This window comes from Camelus dromedarius, chromosome 26, assembly GCF_036321535.1.
Source record: "Camelus dromedarius isolate mCamDro1 chromosome 26, mCamDro1.pat, whole genome shotgun sequence".
Classification (NCBI taxonomy): domain Eukaryota; kingdom Metazoa; phylum Chordata; class Mammalia; order Artiodactyla; family Camelidae; genus Camelus; species Camelus dromedarius.
In genome coordinates, this window is record NC_087461.1 from 12,139,964 (window position 1) to 12,161,040 (window position 21,077).

At 46.4% G+C, this 21,077-nt stretch overlaps 1 protein-coding gene across 1 annotated transcript in view; it reads left to right on the forward strand.

The window, feature by feature from the left end:
• KIAA1217 (KIAA1217 ortholog) overlaps positions 1–21,077 on the forward strand; it is a 278,742-nt gene that overhangs the window by 225,734 nt on the left and 31,931 nt on the right. The window contains 3 exon segments of the mRNA XM_064479399.1: positions 11,093–11,197; positions 11,706–11,755; positions 16,595–16,761. Of these exon segments, the coding sequence (XP_064335469.1) occupies positions 11,093–11,197; positions 11,706–11,755; positions 16,595–16,761 (322 nt within the window).

Consider the following 21,077-nt stretch of genomic DNA (forward strand, 5'->3'; position numbering starts at 1 on the left):
ATGCGAACGTGTAAGCGATGCTGCGGTTAAGGACAGGAGGCTTCTGAGCTACGAAATGCTTACTAAACCACTGCTTTTCAGGAACAACCACAATAAGATTTCATTCTTAGGTGATGCCCAGGGGTGCTCTTGTCACCCTAGGAATGGCAGTGTCTCCTGGCGAAGCGGAGAGAAGGGAGGAGGCCATGCAAGCCACTGAGGGGGAAAGTGCCTTTCCCTGAGGCTGCAGCTCTGGGGGAGGTCTGTTCCCAGCATCTCCAAGTTCAGCTGGAAAGTCAGGACACGTTTTCCTTGAAAACAATGAGGAACAATGAACAGACTAACAATACACTGTAGGTTGAAGAGGCTTCCGTGGGCCAGCTGGAAATCCAACCACAGTTCATTCCAAGTTCTAAACAATGGAAGTAGAAGAAAACTTTTCAATCACAAGCTTGCCATAATTTGGGGACGGCTTGTACATAACTAATTCCAAAGAAGTGATACAGACAGTAATTGCTGTGAATTCACAAAAGGGAGTACTTTTCCTGAACTAAGGCTGATCTGGGAGCTTTCATGAGAATGCTGAGTTGGCCTCGAATTTAAGGAATTTACATAATGGAATGAAAGGATGCCATTTGGAAAGACAGACTGATCTCTCTCCAAAATTTGCTATATTTCTACCATTATGCTACCTATAAAAATGAGAGCCAGATGTCATGTTTTGCCAGTCTCCAAAATCAAACTGGTGCTGATACATTAATTACTACTTCATTCATAGGAATATAAATTCATAGTGAAATAATATTTGCTAGTCTTTCCTTAGGCTGCTGAGTTTAGTCAGAGCTGTTTGATAAACATGATATTCAACCAATATGAAGATTATGGTTGATAGCCGTGCTATGAAGCATAGCCCTTCTCTTTACACAAGGGATAGTCCATCAGAAATACCAGTGGAATGACTGTCACAAGGTCTGTCACCAGTTTCTTAAAATGGGAAGGCCATCATCTGTCACTAATTAAGTGAAATTAAAATGCACCCCTGTATCTCCTTTGAATATTCACGAGGTGCTGTCAAATGCCTTAGACCTGAAACCCAAAACTCAACCAGAGTAACCTAAATTCTGTGAGATTCAGACAAGCCCCTTTCCTTGCAGACTGGAGCCTCTTTCTTCAAAGAGAAGAGGAATAGATGTTCAGGTACAGGTTGAGCCTCCTTGAAAATCGGCAAGATGAACTCACCGCAGAGTCAATGTGGCTGCTGCCCAGCCTGAAGGTGGGGCTCGTCTAAGTGCCCAGACGGCCCAGCAGCTGGATGGTCCTGGGCTGTCGAGATGTCCCGGCCATTCAGCGGCTCTTGTGGTTAGTTGACCTGCTGTCTGGCGGAGTTCACGGAGGTTTCACGTGTCCTTATTTGAATTAGGGACTTTATTTTTCATGAATGAAGTGATTCAAAATTATAGCCAGGGCGAAGCATTAATTCAAACTTTCCAAAAAAATTGCAGGTCTTAAAAACGTCTGCATTGACTCTTATAGGGCCAGTAATGCCTCCTCTCCCTCTGTCCATCTTCAGAGCTGAAGGGATCCAGTTTCTTAATTGCTGACTTTTAGAAGGAGAAACACACAGGACATTTCCCAGAGGACAGATGACTGCCACTACTCTGGTCAGATGATGTTTCACTATTATGCGGTCTTGATTTTTTTTTTTTTTTTTTTTTGTCTTTAAAGGGAGTGTATTTTCACTCCTCCAGCAGGCACAGGTCTCTAAGAAGACACACTTTTTTTAAAAAAGAAAGAAAGGCCAGGTATAGGAAATGCTTTCCTTCTGAGAGTCTTTTTCCTATTTCTTTGGAGTCCCCCCCTGAGATTTCCCAGATCAGACGCAGGTGGGAGGGGGGAGCTTCCTTCCACTCACCCCCTGAGGGTCACGTAAGAGACCATCTCCCAGGAGCCTGCGCCACATTGCCTCCTTGGGAGATAAATGGCAGGCCCCTATTCAGGTCGCCAGAATACAAACACAGCTATTCATACTGGTTTGTAACTGCACCAAAGAAAAAAATGAGAGAGAGAGATGTCACTTCCAGAGCAGGAATATGAAAAATTGCCCTCAAGGAAGAGAAAGAAAATGCAAAGTAGGTGATTTCATAAGGCAGGGTGTGTAGGCTTGCCCTGGGGAGAGCGAAGGCTCTCATCACCCAGAAGTACAGCCTCACCCCAGACCGTGGGTGAGTCACAGGGAGGCAGCCCGGAGCCCAGAGCCATGCTGGGAGCACTGGGTGGGCGGGGTAGGGGGAGGCCAACCAGCCATTTCCTTAGACCCTACCTCAAGAATAACCCTCAGCGTCCCTGGTGTAACCAGGAGACGGCAGCTGGGACTTCCCAAGGGTTCTGTTGAAATGAAAATAGGTGTGAAGTCCCTTTGTGACCTGGGAAGTTCTCCATTAAGAAAAGACCTTTGGCACACACCACCCAGGAGCCACAGCCCCTTTGCACAGAGGAGCCAGCGGGGTGCGGGCCCTTTGGGGACTGCGCGTCCTTGTGGTTGACTCGGGACTGCATTCTGGTCTCACCCGGAACAGCCTGCCTGGAAAGTAGGTTGTGAAACAGATTCCAGGCAACCTGGAGCTTCCCCCAGTGCGGCTGCCCTGCTGGGCAGGACCCCGTCCGCGCGTTGGAGTCGGTGATCATGCCCATCGGGGGCACAGGCCCGGGGGTGGCTAAGCTTTGCCCGATCTGCAGGGCTGGCCACGCCTTTTTTTCCCCCCTTTCTTTTTGCTTCAGTCAAAATCATCAAACCAGAGTGGGAAGGAAACTGTGGGGTTTTAAAAAGGTCTCTCCAACCAGAAAATTGTATGAGTCTAGAATTCTGTGCCTGGCAGGATTTCAGGTGCGGTGTCCACCAGGGAGTGGGGTCGGGAGAACGGGCACCTCTGTTTAACTAGGGGTGGGGGCCGTCGGGGGCGGGCCCTGTTTCCTCTGTGTGCCGAGTTCACTCAGCCTCTCCCATCCCCTCCATGGGCCCGTTCGCTGGCTTCCTGTGTTTGAACTTGCTGGGACTTTCTTCCCTCCGGGGTTTTGCGTCTGCGCCTGCCCTGCCTCGTGCACCCTCCCACCCGCGTCTGCCTGCCTGGCTCCGCCCAGCCGCAGGGCGCCGGTCAAAGGCCATCAGCTCAGCGAGGCCTTTTCCAGCCATTGTATTTGAACTTGGAACACCTGCACGCACACACACACACACACCCCTACGCACACCCCTACGCATTCACACATAATGGTATAATTAATATATTACAAGTAATATAAACAAACAATACGCGTATATTTATATATTTACATATAGACTCCCCCCCCTTTTTTTTTTACTTATTTTGTCATACCTTTATCCTCACCCCCGGGATGTAAGTTCCACTAGGAAAAGACCGCTGTTTTAGTCACCGCACTGTCCCCAGCAGTGAGAACTGTGCCTGGGATAATCAATGCCAGAAAAACAGTCGTTGAATGAATGAAGTTGAAGGGATCAAAGGAAACCTTCTGCGTCCATACGTGTTGCAGGTTGTCATGTGATGGGACAGGTGTTTGCTCCTCTGCCCCCTTGGCCCGCGTCCCTGCAGGAGGACAGCCCAGTGGGGCAGGTAAGGCGGCTGCTACCCTAGTTTGACAGTGGAGGACACTGAGGCTCGGAGACATGGTTTGTCACGCTGATTTGGGTGTCCCCTCGGATGTCTGTTGGTCAGCTCGGCATGTCCAAAAGGAACTCCGGTCTTCCCATCTCAAGTGTGACAGCTTCTTGCATCCGTCACTCAGGCCGAAAGCCTTGGTGTCTCGTTGATACTGTCTCTCCCACCCAACACTGGACACCCGAGAACGCTATCAGCTCTCTGCCCAGAGATGCCCCAACTCCCGCTATTGCTCTCAACCTCACGGCCACCACACTGACCCAGCCACGACAGCTCTCACCTGTTCTGCCGCCATGGCCTCCTCTGTAGTCTCCCCACTCTGTCCCTGCCCACCTGCTGTCTGTTCTCAGCAGAGAAGCCAGAGTGATCTGGTTAAAATGCTGGCCCCTTGGTGTCCCTCCTTGCTCACATCTCCACGGTGACTCCCACCACATCAGGGTCAAAGCCAGAACCTCCTAAAATGACCTACAGGTGGGGAGAATGGACTTCCCAGTTGGACTGGGATGACTCCAGTTCATCTCTGCGTCCTTCTGCAATAATCAGTAGCTCCTCCTTTCACTTTCAAAAGTACCCTGGTTTGGAAGGTAAACTGTATGACCCCCGCCCCCATAATCCTTGACGAGGTTGGCCCTCTGCTGCCTTTCTGACACCTTCATTAACTCCACTCCAGGCACACTGGCCCCCAGCTGCTCCCCAGCCCAGCCAAGCATGCTCCTGCCTTGGACGCGTGTATCTGCTCCTCCCACAGCCTGGAACATTCCTCCAGATAATACACATGGCTTGCTCCGTATCTTCCAATGGGCCTTTATTCAAAAATCACTTTCTCAGTGAGGTCCCCTCTGGTCACCCCATCTAACATCTTAAATCCCCTTCCTATCTCCCTTCTGGCTTTTGTTGTTCTCCTTCTTGACATTAGTGTCCAAGGTTAATTATTCATTCTGCACATTATCAGTAGGGCGTAACCTCCTCGTGTGCAAGGATTTCTGTCTGCTTGTTCACTTCCATCCCCAGCACCCAAACACTGTTGGATACACAGGAAGTGCTCAGAAAACATCTATTGAATTAATGGATGAAAGAACGTTACCCTCACTGTAAGTAATGGAGTCAGAGCACAAGCCTGAGTTAATTCCTGGCCTGGGGCTCTGACTTTCATTGACTCTTCCTCAGTCTAATGCTTCTGCTCTTGCCTAGAACTCTCCTTGCTTAGAACTCCGTTCTCCCCTCCTCCTTCCCCTTCTCCCTCCAGCGAGATCCTGCCATCCCCCTCCGCCCCGCTCACAAGTCTCCTTTTAGGAGGACTTGCTTTTCACCCGCTGACTGCTCTGGCTCCGGCATCCAGGGGCAATTGACCCCGGAGAGCACGTGCCCCACCCCCGCAGAATCCCGCCTCCTGTGCGCATCCAAGCTCCATCATCTCAGCCCGAGGTCAAGGACAGAGACCCTGGCAGCATCTCCCCTCCGTTGCTATCACGTGCCCACCCTCAGCAGTGACTGTTGAACTGAAGTTGCTGGGAATCAGACATCAGCTGAGGTGCTCCGGGTGAACGCACTGGTCGTTACTATGTGAAGAATTCCTTATTCCGAGAAATGTCGTCATCTCTGTGGTATTTCTCTTCGCATCTCAGTATAAATTTTCCTCCTCTCAGTGTCTTGGTGAATTTATGAAGAAAGAGTAGGAATCGCTTTTTTTAAATTTTAGATCCTTATAAATGAAGCTCCTTTTTTGCCTCTTTCCTCATGGGTGTCATTTAATGTGTCCGTCTTCCTGGATCATAACTAAAATGCTGACCATTCCAGACAGACTCCTTTGGTTTGGGCTTTGCCTCTTCCCTGACTTGGGGAAAACTTGGTTGCCTGATGAGAGGGTTCCCCACTCTATCTCCTTAAAGTGTCACCAAAGGAAATGATGGGGGAAGAAATAGAAGGGACATGAGGACCATTTCTTCTCACCTCTTCCCTTCCTCAGTCGGGAGCAGAGTCAGGCCAGCCGAGGAACAGCAAGGGGGAGAAAGAGGCTGGAAGCCAGAGAATAAGCCAAGACAGTGGAGAACACGTGTGGGGTCCACCGGGTCAGGAGCAAGAAAACTAAAATGAATTTCCAGACAGTATTGATGGCTGGGGATGAAGGGAGTCAGGCCAGCAGGCAGGCAAAGAGCTGGTTTGTGTGAATAAGGGATGGAAGACAGCCAAAGTTTTCTATACTTCAAGAGGAATGTGGTGTTTCCGATCTAGAATGTTTTTACCATATCAAGTAAGAATTTAAGGTCAGCATATGTCTGAAGAAGGGTTTGAGGATCTATGATGCCGAATGTTTGAAAGGGTTATCAGGGAGGATATTGAAGCTACAAAGGGTGATGGACTGGGGTGTGGTGGACAGGAGGCCAGCTTCCTGCGCTGAAGTCATCCAAGGATGTGAGGGGATTTCCTGGATGCTGGTAGGGGAATTTAAGGATGAGTAATTCATACTCAGAAGCAGGGGAGGTGTTGAGCGGGTGGACAGATGACGGACTGAAGTGGCTAAGGGAAGATAGAACATCCGCCGTCTCATTCTTCATGAGCAGAGGGCAACGGGAGAGGTAGCTGCCTTCGAGGTCAGGGTTATAAATGATACTCCATCATGACCCTGTGTGTGCCCAGTCCTCACCTAAGGACTGAGAATGCAAGGAAAAGCGCAAGATGGGTCATTATCCCGAAAGAGCATGCAGTAGTAGCAGGACGGTGTTGATGCCTACGAAACACTTAGAGGTAGGTGGCATTGTAGGTGTACTGCAGTTACCACCAACTCCATTACTATTTCCTCAGTATGTCTAGATGTTTCAATGACAAGTTAAATTTATTGGGCATTTTTGGAAGAATGTCTTTAGTTACACGGCTCTTTCCCCAATAGGTTAACATTGGGCAAAAATAGAACGTTCAGGGCTCACAGTCCTATTTAAAGCTTTACCACAAATTCAGATCATCTGAATTCCAGTGTTCTGTTGAACTCATCTAAAAACAGTGTCTTTAATTACTCTGGGTTTTTCCCCTCATACCCAAGAATCAGGGCATGAGCAAATAAGGGTATAGCCTAGCTTTAAACCTGTTCACTGTTCAGTTCTGGAAAACGCCTTTGGCACTGCCAAGACAAAAGGGTCTTAGTTCACTTAGATTGCGCTCAGAAAAAAAAAAAAAAAGGCTTTGTGAAAGGAAGGCACAGCTTAAGGGTAATGATACTTTATTCACTGCTGTGTCCACAGCGGCCTGCATGGCATCTCTAGCATGTGTGCAGTGCTCAGAAATGTTTGTTGATGACCCTTGACCATTGACTGCTTTCCAGAGGGAGAGCAGGAACTGGGAAAAATCACAAAATATTAGAGCTAGAAGTGAATGGCGGACCGAGTAAGTCCTCTCAGAATGCCAGCCCGGTCACTACAGTTGTTACTGACTATCCCGCACCACTGGGTTCCAAAGTTAGTAACTGGTTAGGAAGGTGAATGCAGACGGGGCGCCTAATCCTGTCAGCTAGGTTGGCTGTTTTCAGCCAGCTCCCAGCACTTCCTTGGGATTCATTATAGGGGAATTACCAACCTCATGCCTGCCTTTTAAGAGCCATTAATTTCCTTAGATCCACAATGATAAAGACTTAATTCAGGCTTAATGAGGCCTCGGTCAGTCCAAAGACAAGTACCCAGTCAAGAAATGCTGAAGGTGAAAACTTGAATCAAGAAGGTGTATACAGAGAGTTACTGGCTAAAAACAGCCCCCCAAATGCAGATTTGTTTCTTCCTTCCCTGGACTGCGCGGGCAGAGCGCAGGCCAGGAGCAGCCTGGGTGGTGCTTCATGATCGCAGACACACGGGCTCACCAGCAAGCTGCTTGTAGCAGCAGGAATTTAATCCCGGGATCAGCACTTTCTCTGGATTGGATTTGAATTTTTATTAATATTATGCTTGGGCCCCGAGAAGATTCATTCAGCCAGGCTGACTTATAACACTAAATGACTAGTTAACCATACATACTAATCACATAAATGTGGTTTATGGAACGATATAAAATGGTTTATGAAATCATTTTCAAACTATCTTTTCAACAATAATCATACCAGCCCTAGAATACCTTAAACCAAGCAATATTGGCAAGAATGAACCTAAACATCTTTAATATTCTGGTGATTATCGTACAAAATTGCCACTGCAATAAAATGACAGGGTCGTTTTAATTTCTCTTCTTCCACTGCATTCCTCTTTTTTTCCCCTTTCACATTAAAATGTACTTCATAACATTTCATCATGGGAGAAGCCTGCGTAAGTTTCCAGTTGCTGTAATTTAGTTAAACCATAAAATTGTTTCCAGATTACCAACCATGAAATGGAAAGACAATCTTATTTATGAATTTATAAATCAGATAATCTCCCGCAAATGAATCCTGAAACCAGAAACACTCTGACGATTAAACAGGAGGGAAAAAGTTTTCTCATTATCATGTGTCAAAAGAATTGTATTTTCGTGAAGAGGTCTTGGCCAAGCTGTTGTACACATATGTGCAATCCATGTGTGCGGCACCTGGGGCAGACACTTTTTCTGGGCAGGGGGAGAGAATTGCTCCCCCTTGACCATCAAGCTTAAGTACACTGAACTCTCGAGGTTCTAACAGATCATGTCTCCTTCCTGGTGGCCCCACTGGTGACACAGCCTGGAGGAAGCCACCCAAGAAGCATCCGTCCCTGTCATCACAGATACAAAAAGGAGAAGCAAATGTGTAGATACCTGGACTGAATGCAGGGCTTTTGCTTGAAAGCATCTGAACCCTCATCCCTGGTAGTTCTGCAGCTACATTCACATCATCCCTGGGGAGTAAGGAGAATGGGTGGCGTTTGGAGGTTTTCTTTCTCTACATCCTAAAACCATTGTCTAGGGGAAGCCAAGTACCTAGTGAGCCTTGAAGGATGCCATAGATACATAGGAAGCCCTGTGGATGCACCAGTCTGTGCTGGACCATTCTGCAGTTCTCACTACGGTGATGAATCCATTTAAGATCAATGTCTTGAATTTGGAATGATGCAGGTGCTTTGTTGCAGTTTTTAATGCTGCTGCCCTCCTTTGCTAGACCAGGTAATGAAAGGTGGTAACCAGAGAGGGACCAGAAAGAACACTGACTTTGCCCTGATTAGGACTGTGCCTAGGCCAGTGCTGGAATCCATCCTGCCATTTCTCTCCTACCAGACTTTGCTTAGAACCGTAGACTTGCCTATCGCTTACATTTCTTGATATTATCGTCCCCTGAGTGTAGTTAACCTTCCTGTCCTACACTCCAGCTTCACAGAACCCATTCCAAACCAGAGCTGTCTAGACCCTAAGAATGTCCTGCCACTATAAAAGAAAAGAAACCCTTTACGTTTGCCTAGGATTGAGTAAGAGCGATAAACTAAATACATCTCAAGGGAGCTCTGAAGGACCCCACTCTTAGTGTCATGAGTTTGGCTTCCAGCACAACTGTGGGAAGAGTAGGGGCCCTCGACAGCATCCACCAGAACTCAGCAGGTCCCCTCAGATGCCAGCCACTCCCCAGGAACCCATTTGTGTGAGTCCACCTCCTGCGTGGCGGGTGGCGTGATCAGCCACCAACCCATCATTTCTCAGGTGCCGTTGCAACTCGGGTCTGACAAAATTGGGATCTCCAATGGGTGTTTACTAACCTGCTTTCCTGAGTGGAATTTCTTACTAGTTTTTCTCTTGACACACGCTCTGCTTTATGGCCAACAGGATGCCCAGAACACAGGTATGACTGAAAATGCGCTATAGCTCAGGTTTAGCGTTCACTGCTATGCCTGGAAACCCTTGGAAAGTCACTCTGGATAGATGCAAAGATAGTCTTACTATTTGAGATTTCTTCTTTCCACACTATTAGAACAAAGAGATCATATTATAAATACTTATTCTGCCCCCTGCACCCGGTGGGTTTACAAACTTCCACTCTCCAGACTGCATGACTTCCATCCAGGAAACCCCACATTGTGACAGAACCATCCATGTTAAACTAAAGAAAATGCATAGAACTCTGGAATCAGAAGCTTATCATTTGGAAATTAATCTGAATGTTTTCTATGGCACTAAAGGTTATATTCCCAAGGCAAAACGCAAAGCCCAGTAAGTTGTGTATGAACAAAATTACCCTTGAAAATGCTCTTGATTGCCATGAAGTTCAAGATACAGATACAGCATCTCTCATGAAATCCAACATAACCCATAGCCCATTATTTTTTTCTAGTGAAAGAACAGGCCACCATGATTTTTTTTCACGGGGCCCCAGATAAAGTAGTTGGCTTGTATTTAAAAGCCACAATGTCTGAATTTGCTGAGTGTAGCACAGAAAGTGTCACTTGCTCCCACTGCAAGAGGCCAATGGGATAGAGGACACCCCCCCCCCCCCAGTGATGAGTGGTGTCCCTTCTCTGTCTCAGGCTCAGACTGACTAGACACTTGCTGATGGGATCCAATGGTAATTCAGGCGTCCACACTGTTCTGACTGTTCTCCCCTCTTCTTTTATTGCCTTAAACTACCAAGTGAGGATAACTGAATTCACGTGCCACGATGTGTGTCCTGACCTTTGCACTTAGCAGAGGTCAGTCTGTTGTGGTGATTTTATGATGTGTTACAAATAACAGGAATGGTTCCATGACACTGCCATTGACTGAGGCCCGAAAGTGTGAGCCTGTTTCAAAAGCCAGATAAAGCGTGTGTAGCATTAGAGAGCCCTGACCAGACAGGCGTGGTGTCTGTGTGCATAATTTAAAAATTGGGAAGAGTTTTCATGCATGGCTTGAAATAACCAAGTTGTTAGGGGCATTTGTTTTCTGCTTCATCCTGAAAAAGCCCCAGGTTCCCATGACATGGGTTTGAATACCCTTTACCCTCAAGTAAGATTGATTTCAACCCTACTTCTTTGTGCTCTTAAAGAGACATCCACTTGTGTTGCTCTTGGGCGGTCAAACAAGTTTTGCTCTATACATACAACGAACGTCTCCATCCTTTACATCAAAATCGGTCAGCAGCCTCCCAGCTGTGGGGGGTACTGCAGCTCAGAAGTGTTTGCCATGGGGCCCTCGCTGGCCTAGGACCCCGCTGGTGCAGGGGTCAAACAGCAAAAGCAGGGCAGAAGGGCTCAAAAACACAAAGATGCACAAAGAATTACTTCCAAGGGAGAAGCTTTTCTGTTTTCCACATGGCATCTGCTGGTCTGTCCAGTGTCTTTAGTGAGATCACCGGGTTAATACTAAACTCTGATCATCAAATCTTGAGCTCAGCATGGATTTGCAGCCTCTGTAGCTTCCCCAAGCCAAGTTGGGGTGAACTTTGGTGGCCTCCTAGGTGGAACCCTTTATAACCCTCAGATGATCGTTCACCTAGACAGACCAGTCTGAAAGTCAACAGAGCTTTAACAAACAATTCTCTTGTTTTACAGAGAGAGGATGCAAGCCATGGAGAAACAGATTGCCAGTTTAACTGGCCTTGTTCAGTCTGCGCTTTTTAAAGGGCCCCTTACAAGTAATAGCAAAGATGCGTCTAGGTAAAAAAAGAAGAAAGCAAGCTGATTCAAAATAATTCAATCTGTTTCTCTTTAATTATTAAGATAATTCATTCATTCAAATCGTTTTCTCATAATCATTTCAAGGCTGAAAATATCCACATCTCTATGAATCATGGTTTGTTTGTCTGTCTGTTTGTTTCTGGTAATTCTTGGTCGAAGGTAACACTTTGGCCCAAGAAGGGTAAATGGGCTTCCCAGTGCATGTGGCTTCGTGGACCACTGCGCAGTGGCTGCACCCTCCATCCACGCATCTCCACATCCTCCATCATCTGAAGGTTACGAGTGCGCCTCAGCTGCATTCCACCAGCGGTGTCAGCTGCACACCGGGGAAGCCTCTTCCATCCTGGCCACTAGTGGTGCTGATGCTGAAATACCTTCATTGCTTAATCCCATCACTAGCTGCTGCTGATCGCTTAGAATAGTGGGTGGAAAGGGGGAAAAGGCATTTCAGAGACGGGAGAGATGACTCTCTTTTTCTTTTATTCAGCGAGAAAATGATGAAAACCGCAGCCAGTAAGAACCACACAGACGGTGCAGGTAAGTGTTCTTCGGAGCAGCAGGAGGCCAGGAGGCTGCCTTTGACGCACCCAGGCTTGCTTCCAGACCTATTAATCTCTGCCTAAGTCATCTGGGATAACTCACCACTCCACCACTCCTTCCCTGCTTTATACTGCAATTCCAGATGAGTCATTAATTCAGGGGGCCTGATCCCCTCAGTCCTCTCCCTTTAGTCTTCATTCGTTCATTCACTTACTCATTTATTCATTTATGAGGCCATAAATCCAACAAATACCTGGTCTCGGGCAAGAACAGTGGGCATCACTCAGACGGGGCTGCCTATCTCCTGATCGCATGCAGAAGATGTATCTGGGATGGGTAATTGTACATGTGTGTTGAGTGTTCAGAAAAAGTGCAGGATGCATATTTAACCAACAGGTCTAGCCTCCACCAACGGCATTTCCCTGAGGAAGTAACACAAACGGAGGCCAAAAGGATGAGGTTTGGGGAGAAGCCATCCAGGTAGGGAGCAGAGCCAGTGCAAATGCCCTGGTGAGGAATTTAGTTACTATTCTGAGTGCAGAGGGAAGCCGTTGGAAGGTTCTACACTGAGGGTCTCAGCCCAGCTGCAGTATGTGACTGGTTGAGAAGGGGCAAGAGCTGATAGGCGGCCATCAGGGGTCCAGGCAGGAACAGGTGTCCTTGAACCTGGGCCTCCTTTTAGATGCCAGCACCTCCTCCCCCCACTAGGGAGCCTCAGTTATATTTCCTGTGGACTTTCCTGGTATCCAGGTTTCTTGGATGTAGATCTTATCCTGCAGGCTCAAGGTTGGCCTCTGTCAAGAATATGAAGTCTTCCCTTCCATTGGGTTAGAAGTAGAAATTGTTACCAGGGACATGTTTGGCTACTGAATTACTTAGGAAGCATGTGGCAAGTTGGGTGAACCCCTCATTTGGGGAAGCCACAGAGTGTGGTGCCACGTGGTGGAGAGAACAGAATTGGGGACTTAAGTTGAGACATCTGTTGGTCCTGGTTCTGCACGAAGTTCAGGCGCTTCAGCTGTAAAGCCAGCAGGGCTGGTCTTCCAGCCTCCCCAGTCCTCCTGGAATTTGTTGGTTTACTTAGAAATCATTCAGTGACCTTGGCTGCGGCCAGAGAATTATTTCACGGAAATTGCTGAACCTGTCTTCAGAGCAGTTGCCAGTTTGCTTTGGAGATATGTATTCATTTATTTTCTGATCTGTTATGAACTCATGGGGGGAAAGGGGCCCTTACTGAACTCATAGAAACAGAGAGTGGACTGGTGGTTGCCAGGGCCTGGGGGTGGAGGACATGGGCGATGTTGGCCGAAAAGTACAAACTTCCAGTTAAAAGGTGAGTAAGTTCTGGGGACCAGAATGTATACTGATTATAGATAACAATGTTGCACTATACACTTGAAAGCTGCCAATAGAGAATAGATCTTAAATATTCTTACCACAAGAAAGAAATGGAAATTATGTGACGGGATGGAAAGGGTGCATTAGGAAGACAGTAATGCAACATGTAAATGTATCAAATCAACACACTGTGCACCTTAAAGTTACACTTTACACAGTGTTATATGTCAATTTTATCTAATACAGATAAACAACAAGTTTATACTGTACAGCACAGGGAACTATATCCAATATCTTGTAGTCACCTATGGTGAAAAAGAATATGAAAACAAGTATATGTATGTTCATGTATGACTGAAGCATTATGCTGTACACCAGAAATTGACACAACATTGTAAACTGACTGTACTTCAATAAAAAACATATATATAAAAATATATCATGGGCCAGCAAAAAAAAAAAAATTAATGAAGTTGGGGGGGGAATGAAGCTACCAAACACTAAAGCATTCCATTCCTCTGGATTCTATTCTAGAAATAATAATAATAATAATAATAATAATAATAATAATAATAATAATAATAATAATAAATTATAATTAATGTAATTACAATTATTATTACTTCAGGAAGCATTTAAAGAGTGTTTCCTAAGTGCCAGGCACTGTTCTGAGTGCTTTTTCACGCATGGACTCATTAACTCCTGACGCAGCCTCATGGGATGGGTACACTCATTATTCCCATGTTCTAGATGTGGAAACTGAACACACATCTGTACACATGTGACCCCATCAACATGCTCCACCAACCTGTCATTGTATCTCATCTTTTCGTGTTAAGGAGCCCCAGCTCCTTTAAAGAAACGTAGGTTGTTTCATTTCTCTGTTTTGAACAACTTTGCAAGTATCTTTTTCGAAGCATGGGGGAAGGAGCAGGCGTAATTTCTTTGGGATGCATTGCCCCAGGTGGAATCAGTATGTCCAAAGGGACAAAAAGCTGAGTAGCACTGACACACTGCCAGTTTTCACTTAGGAAAGGTTGAGCCAATTTGCAGTGCCACCGGCAACATGCACATGTGTTTGCTTCCCTGGGTCTCTGCTGGGTTTGGTCTTTCTCATTCTAATGTGTCAGGGCTACATGTGGTCCACAGGGCTTTCGTTGCCATAGCAGCCTTGTACAGTGTGCAAAATATATTAATTCTTCCATAATCTTAGGAAGTGAGCGACAAGAACTATTATTGCTGTTCTGTAGACAAGGATGCAGAATGATTGCAAGGCGCTCATTTGGCCAAGGGTACATGAGAAAGGGAAACCCAGCCTTCCTGTTCCTTTAGGAATATTTGGCTTACCGTGGACATAAGAGAACAGAAGGAGCCTCCCATTTCAAAGGCGTACCATGTGTTTTAGTGTATTATGCCATTTAAACACATAACCCTAGGAAGATGTTAGCCACAGAGCTGGTAAGTTTCACAGCCAATCTGGCCAACCCTAAAACCCATGTTCTTTCAATCGCAAAAGGACATAGTAAATTCCCATCAAATCTGTATGTAGTAAGACTACATCAGGGTGTACCCCGACTGAAGTAAATTACCTATGAGCGGACCTGGCAGGAGGAAGAATAGGCCATGAAGTGCACAGAAGGTGTGTTCCGGGGACCACTGCACCAAATAGGACAAGCTGGTGCAGTGTCGTCTTTGTTGGAGAAGTACCTTAAGGAAATGATGTTGTGTGATGTGAGTGTGTGTGCGCATGTGTGCATGTTAAAGGAAAACTTTCGGTTTATTGTTCTCCCCTGAGAACACTTGATCCGAGGTGCTGTGTTAACTCAGACATGCTGCTGTTACAGGAAACGTCTCTGCACAGCCTTTCACTGAGGACCTTCGCAGTTGGAGAACACTCTTTGGGGACAATTGCAGGGATGCCAAATCCTGCTCTTCTGAGGGTGATTTTGATTCTGGTGGAAGGGAGTGGTAATGGCCCAAAGTTGGTCAGAGGCACAACTGGTGATGACAGGAGTGGCCAGTTGGGCTCATAAAGATAACTGAAGGCTCCCTGCCTGGTCTGCTGGGGCTTGCTCTGCAAGGGGGCCGTGATTGCTGGGAGACCAGTTCTCTGGGGACGGGCACCCAAGGAGGAGGAATCTGGGATTCCATCAGCTCTCCGTTGGCATTGCTGGGACCAAGCAAGTAAGCAGAGAGTTTGGGGGCAGTCCTCACTCACCGGCACAGCCCCCCATAGCCACAGCAGCCACTCAGTCAGGCCTGTAAGGCTGTGTGTTCTGGGAAAGGAAAGACAGGAAGAGGGGCCGCTACTTTGTAATAACTCCAGGTACACAAAGCAACAAAAGGGTTCTGTCGTGCAAGGTCAGCCTGGACTCTTGCAAACCTTCCACTTTGTATCTTACAGGAAAGAGCTGAAACAGGCCTTCCGATGTGTGTGTTTGTGTATGGATGTGTGTTTGTGTATGTGTATATGTGTTGCAGATTCCTTGTCTACTTCTCTGCTTGAAGCCTGCTCCTTAAAATTGTGTTGCCCTAAAAAGGAGATAGCATCTTTTGATTCCCACACCCTGCTGATCCTGTGACTGCTACTCGGGACCCTTTTGGGGGCATTTTTAAAGCAAACTTGCTCAAATCAGGCCCTGCCCAGATGGACTTGGGAAATACATGAGGATTGTTTAAGTTGGACTCAGGAAGCAAAGTTTATGGCAGCGACAAAACTTTGGGAAGAGTTTAGGCAGAGTTTCATTCTGCTGCCTTTTTTGATTCTTCTCCTAAAGAATATTCACTTCATGCATGATTTTTTTCACCCAAAGAGATGTGTGCAGAGGTCTGGAAACCTGAAGGGATTCAGGAGAGTACCCAATTGTTACTAGTTTCCACTTGGTGCTCAGCCAGATCTCTGCCCAGAACTAAGAGTGCATGTTCTTGGGGTACATCTGCCTGCAGGGAGCAGTCACATTAGCACCCTGTGTTGGGGCCCAGAGTTTTAAAATTCTTTTTTCTATTATAAAATTATATTACTATACAGATTCACAAGTACAAAAAGGAGTAATATAAAAACATAAAACTCACAGAATACTTACCAGGTAGAGTTACTTTTAACACTTTTTCATATATACATTTATCTTTTCTCTATGCAAATCTGTGTGTTTATTAAAGAAGCTGCATGGATGGATAGACAGACAGACAGACAGCTTCCTTAATATGACGTCATGCTGTACATCCTGCTCTGTGATCTGCCTTCCTATAGCACCAGACTTCTGGAACATGACATTTACAGACTGCATATTATAACATTGCATCACCATTCCATAATTTATTTAAACCCAATTACTTCTTTTGGCCCTTTAGAGAAAACTAACATCATTTAAAAAATTTTTTTTTTTTTCACAGTGAAGGAAAGAGGCATTATCAGGGTTATCAGTCATCTGTACTGGGATGGGGCTCACAGCTTCGACTTTCCTTTCTGCCATTCTCAGGGCTGCTCTTTTCTCATAGGAACGCCCCAAGTTCCCGGCGGGAAGACTCTCGGCGCCCTGGAGTCCTCGGGGGCACTCAGCCAGCTCCCGCCTGCCAGCACCTCTGCCGTCCATCTGAGCCTGCTGGACATGAGGCGGAGTGTGGCCGAACTCAGGCTTCAGCTCCAGCAGATGCGACAGCTCCAGGTACAGACCTTGTCCCCTGTGGACAGCATCCTCTTACTTAGCTGCCCAAAGTCAGCTTTCTCCTCCTCCCGTCCGCCTCCTCCTGCATCCCTAGCCCCACAGAATCTTCCCGGGCTTCATCCACCATCCTTTCCCTGGGATAACTGAGGACCAGGATGCAGGCACCATGATGTCCTGGTTTCCTCTTTTGCACACACTCTTTCTCTAGAGCCTTCTGCTGCAATGATAATTTATCTATACCCTCTTCTTTAAGCTGTGCACGCTTTTGCACATGAAAAAACCATTAAACATTTGGTTTTTGGAGGAGAGCTAAAGGAGAGGAGCCCCATGGAGCACTCGAACAGCCAGTTATGACTTCCTGCTTAATAGTGTTTGGCTCTTTGCTTTTCCTCAGTGAGCATGTGCAAAGGTGCTGTAGGCAGCTAAGGGATTTTTGGGGGGTTTTTTTTGTTTGTTTGTTTTTTGCAAGGAACCATGATGCATTTAGAAGTAGGAGTTTGGATCAGAGGATGAATTCAGAAGGAAAAGAAGCCATCATGGCTGATTTGAGAAAAAAAATCTGCATTTTATTTGGATGGTGTGTGTGTGTTTCACATTATTCTCCTTACCCTTTTCCCGTTGTTGAGGAATATATGAACTACACGGCAATCAGAGGGCAGGGGAAAGTGAGCCTTCCTGTCACAAATCTTGGTGAACAAATCCCATAAATCTGACAAGGCGGGATAACGTGTGTCCCAGTTCAAAGCAATAAGGAACTGGGGGAGTGTATCTCTTCATGAGATTATATGTCTGCTTCTTCGTGTATCAGCCTCATGCCTCCCTGCCTTTGGTGGCAGGTTAGTCATTAAGGATGTAGTGCTGGCTTGTACTGTGCCCAGGCATCCTCCTTGACTTGGAGATGCTCATAGTCCAGATGTTGGTAAAAGGCAAACCCACCCAGGAGCCCATAGCAGCCACACAGGTGTGGCATCCTCAGTGGGATGCAGGCTCTGGTGCCCGTGAGTCCGTTGAGGAAATGGCTTCAAACCACAGCTGCTTTCCCTCTTCAGTTCACTAATACTTATGCCCTGAATTTTTCACCGCCTAATTAAAGCTAAGAAGGTGAATTCCTCTTGCCCTGTACCTACAGAAGGGAGGGGAGCCTGAGAGCTGGCCCTGAGGCCCCATCGCAGATCACACTGCCCAGATCTCCAAAAGCTACTGTCTCTCAGGCAACGTCCCACACTCCTCGGACATCTCATGCAAATTCACTTAAATCCTCTTCTGAACCATGTCACCGAGGAAGTGCCCCAGTCTTTATAATTGCTTCTCCTTGCTTTGCGATTTTAAAGACACTTTGCAGTGAAATAGTGTACAGGTTGGGCCAAAGATGTGTGCAGAGTGACCAAGTCCAATGCCCACAGTGTCCAGGCGGTAACTTAACGAGTGAGTGGATGAGGGACAATGGCAAGTTGGCTCCTCTAAAGGACAGTCACTCCTCAGCTCCAGGTAGCTCTTAATCGGGTGGAAGAGGCCAATGTTTCTAGGTGTTTCAATATTTCAGGAGAATCTGGAAATAGATGTTTCATATGAAATATCTGTAATCATTCTAAAAATGTTGGAAAGTAATTTAAAAATCAGTAATTTCATACTCTGCAGGCCAGAGAGGGTCAGTGGGCTCCCAGCTTCTTACCTGGGGGTTTTGGAGGTTAAACCCCATCTCACGCCACTCCTGCCTTTTAGTGCCACCTGCTGGCCATTTGGAAATTGTGCGCTCCTAGGTGGGCGCACAAATCTTTCTGAAAGTGTCGTTTATGTAGGAGTACCTACTGCTTTCAAAAGCGAGCATTTGTTGGTGTGGGGGTGGAGATGGAATGGCTGTAAATACGACCCCTCCCGTGAAGTGTGGTGAATTTGATACCCAGGCGGCGATGTGTGGGCTGTGGCATCACCCTGCCAGGGGCTGGCTGGGAGGGAGGGGTCTCCCACAACTTGCCACTCCTTGTAACCCTTGAACTGGGGAGGCTCAGCTGCAGAATCAGAGCTTCTCAAACAAAGAGGCTCTCCAGTCCAGTGTGGGACACTCCCTTAACCACACAAGTTCCTTTATTGCCCTGAAGCTGGTCAGCTTTCCGGGTTTTTGGAGGAAGGAACACAGAGCAGGCGTGCTCTTGAGCTCGGGCTTTGGTGCAGGTCTAAAGCGTAGACGTGCGGGGAAGGGGGAGCTTTGATTCCTAGCCTGGATGCTCTTGTTTCTGCCCCAGTCTCTGTATCCTCTGTACCCCAGCCTGCTTTCAGGGGAGTCTGCTTAAGACAAAACCAGTTTGGAATAATGAAGCCATCTCAGCACATGCATTATACGCCAAAAGTAAAATGCAACCCCAAAGTAATTGTAAGCCCAATAGCAGAGCTACCATCAGAGACCTACGGAACTCTGGGAGAGTCTCAAAAGAACCAAAATTGAAGTAGAAATTCAGATGTTCCTTGAACTGTGTTACAAAATAGTGAAAACGAATGAGTCTGTGCTTGGCAGCCGGCTCCAGTAATGAGATAATTAAATCAACGGGAAAATCCTAGACTGTAAAGCACATCCTATTTGAGCATTTCATTTGCCGGATTGATGGATTATTCTCAGAAGGAGGAATTTGATGCAGACACAGTGGGGTGGGTGGATTTAAATAGGGGGGAAAATGTAGAGGGAGATGGACAGCCTGAGAAGATGATCAAGGTTATTAAAACTCCCTGCTCTCCGGTCTCCCATGCAGTGTTAGCCTAAGGGACCCATTCTTAACCCCTGGAGAATCACCTGAGGCCCTTCATAGAAACAGTGATACCTGAACACCACTGCCAGAGTCTGACTTTGTTAGTGTGGATCAAGAGCCAGGCACTAGTGGTTCTAGAATGTTCCAGGGTGAGAACTGCTGTTCTCAGATACTGTGAACACTCAGTCCGTAGTCCAAGAGATGCCTCTTGGAAATTGAGCTCTCAGTCAGCTATTAGAAGGAGAGAAGCAGAAACACCCTGTAAACGTGAAAAACACACTCAGTGACTTCAAAGCCCAGACGCTAAATATGCGCCTCATTCCCACTGGCTAATCAGACGTGTTCTCTGCTTAGTCATAACTGACACCAGAGCCATATGGACCCTTTATTTTGTTATGTTCCCGCCCCAAGGTAAGAATTGCACCTGCAGTTAGCTGGTAGCAATGGAAAGAGAGACAGGTGAAGGTCTTACATCTAACAAATGGACCCTTCAAAAGATGATCGTCTTTTTGTCTATTACCTTTTCTAATATGATTTAGGGAAGAAAAAAAAAAAGTGATGAGCTACATCTTTTTTTCCCCAAAATGCCACAATACTTGGATTTTACCAGGGTCACTGAGTATCCACCAAAGTGGCTGCAGTTCTGTCCCTCTCTGTGGGTTGAGGGGAGAGAGAACTTTCTGGAAGAGATGGTTCAAGTTCCTTGGGGGCTAGATGAGACTTGGCATGAAGAGAGAACAGCTATTTCCTACATCTCTAGTTCCCACAGTTTTTTCTTGGTCCTTTATCTCCTGCTTCCTGATAAATTAAAAATTGGATTATTTCTGAACTTACTGTTCCATTTTTAAGACTACTGAGAATCTACTATGTCTTCCCAAGAGAGGGAGGAGGTAAAACAGCAACATAAAAAAGAAACATAGCAGTACACAGAGCCTTAGTATTTGAAATGATATAATTCAGTACCGTTGTCTTAAGGTGTCTTTTTATAAGCTAGTGCCTCACAGAAATGCACCAGAGTCTCATTTATCTTCTGACATTAAAAATAATGGTCATGGGAAAGTGTATCCCTGAGAAAAGCATGCAAGAGGAGTGTTTTCCCCTAGCAGGCAGGAATAATAAATGGAACTAGCACAGGACTTGACGATCAGGCTGCCAGACAATGTACCAAGCCCTCAACAGACCTGCACACAGGGACTGTCTAAGATGGGGTAACATCTCCCAGGTAACATGTGGTTGTGAACAGGCATCTTATTCCTTGTTCCCTCAGCCTAGGGAGTTAACCCAAGTGGTCAGGAGTCATTCTGGGGATGGGCTGTCATCATGAAACTTCCTGATTTGTGGCACAACCACTGTTCACTGTCACTGCTGAACAGCAAAATCAGTTCAATTAAACTGGCAAGACTGATAGACGTTACCTAAGAAATCAAGATGAGTATGTGAGGGACATGTCCATCTTGAGGTGGGTGGAATTAGGTTTAGGCCATTTCCTATCTTCTCAATGAAGTTGATATGGATAACTTATTTGGTCCAGTTCAGCTTTTAATAGCCAAAAACGTTATTTCTGTTTATTTTTAT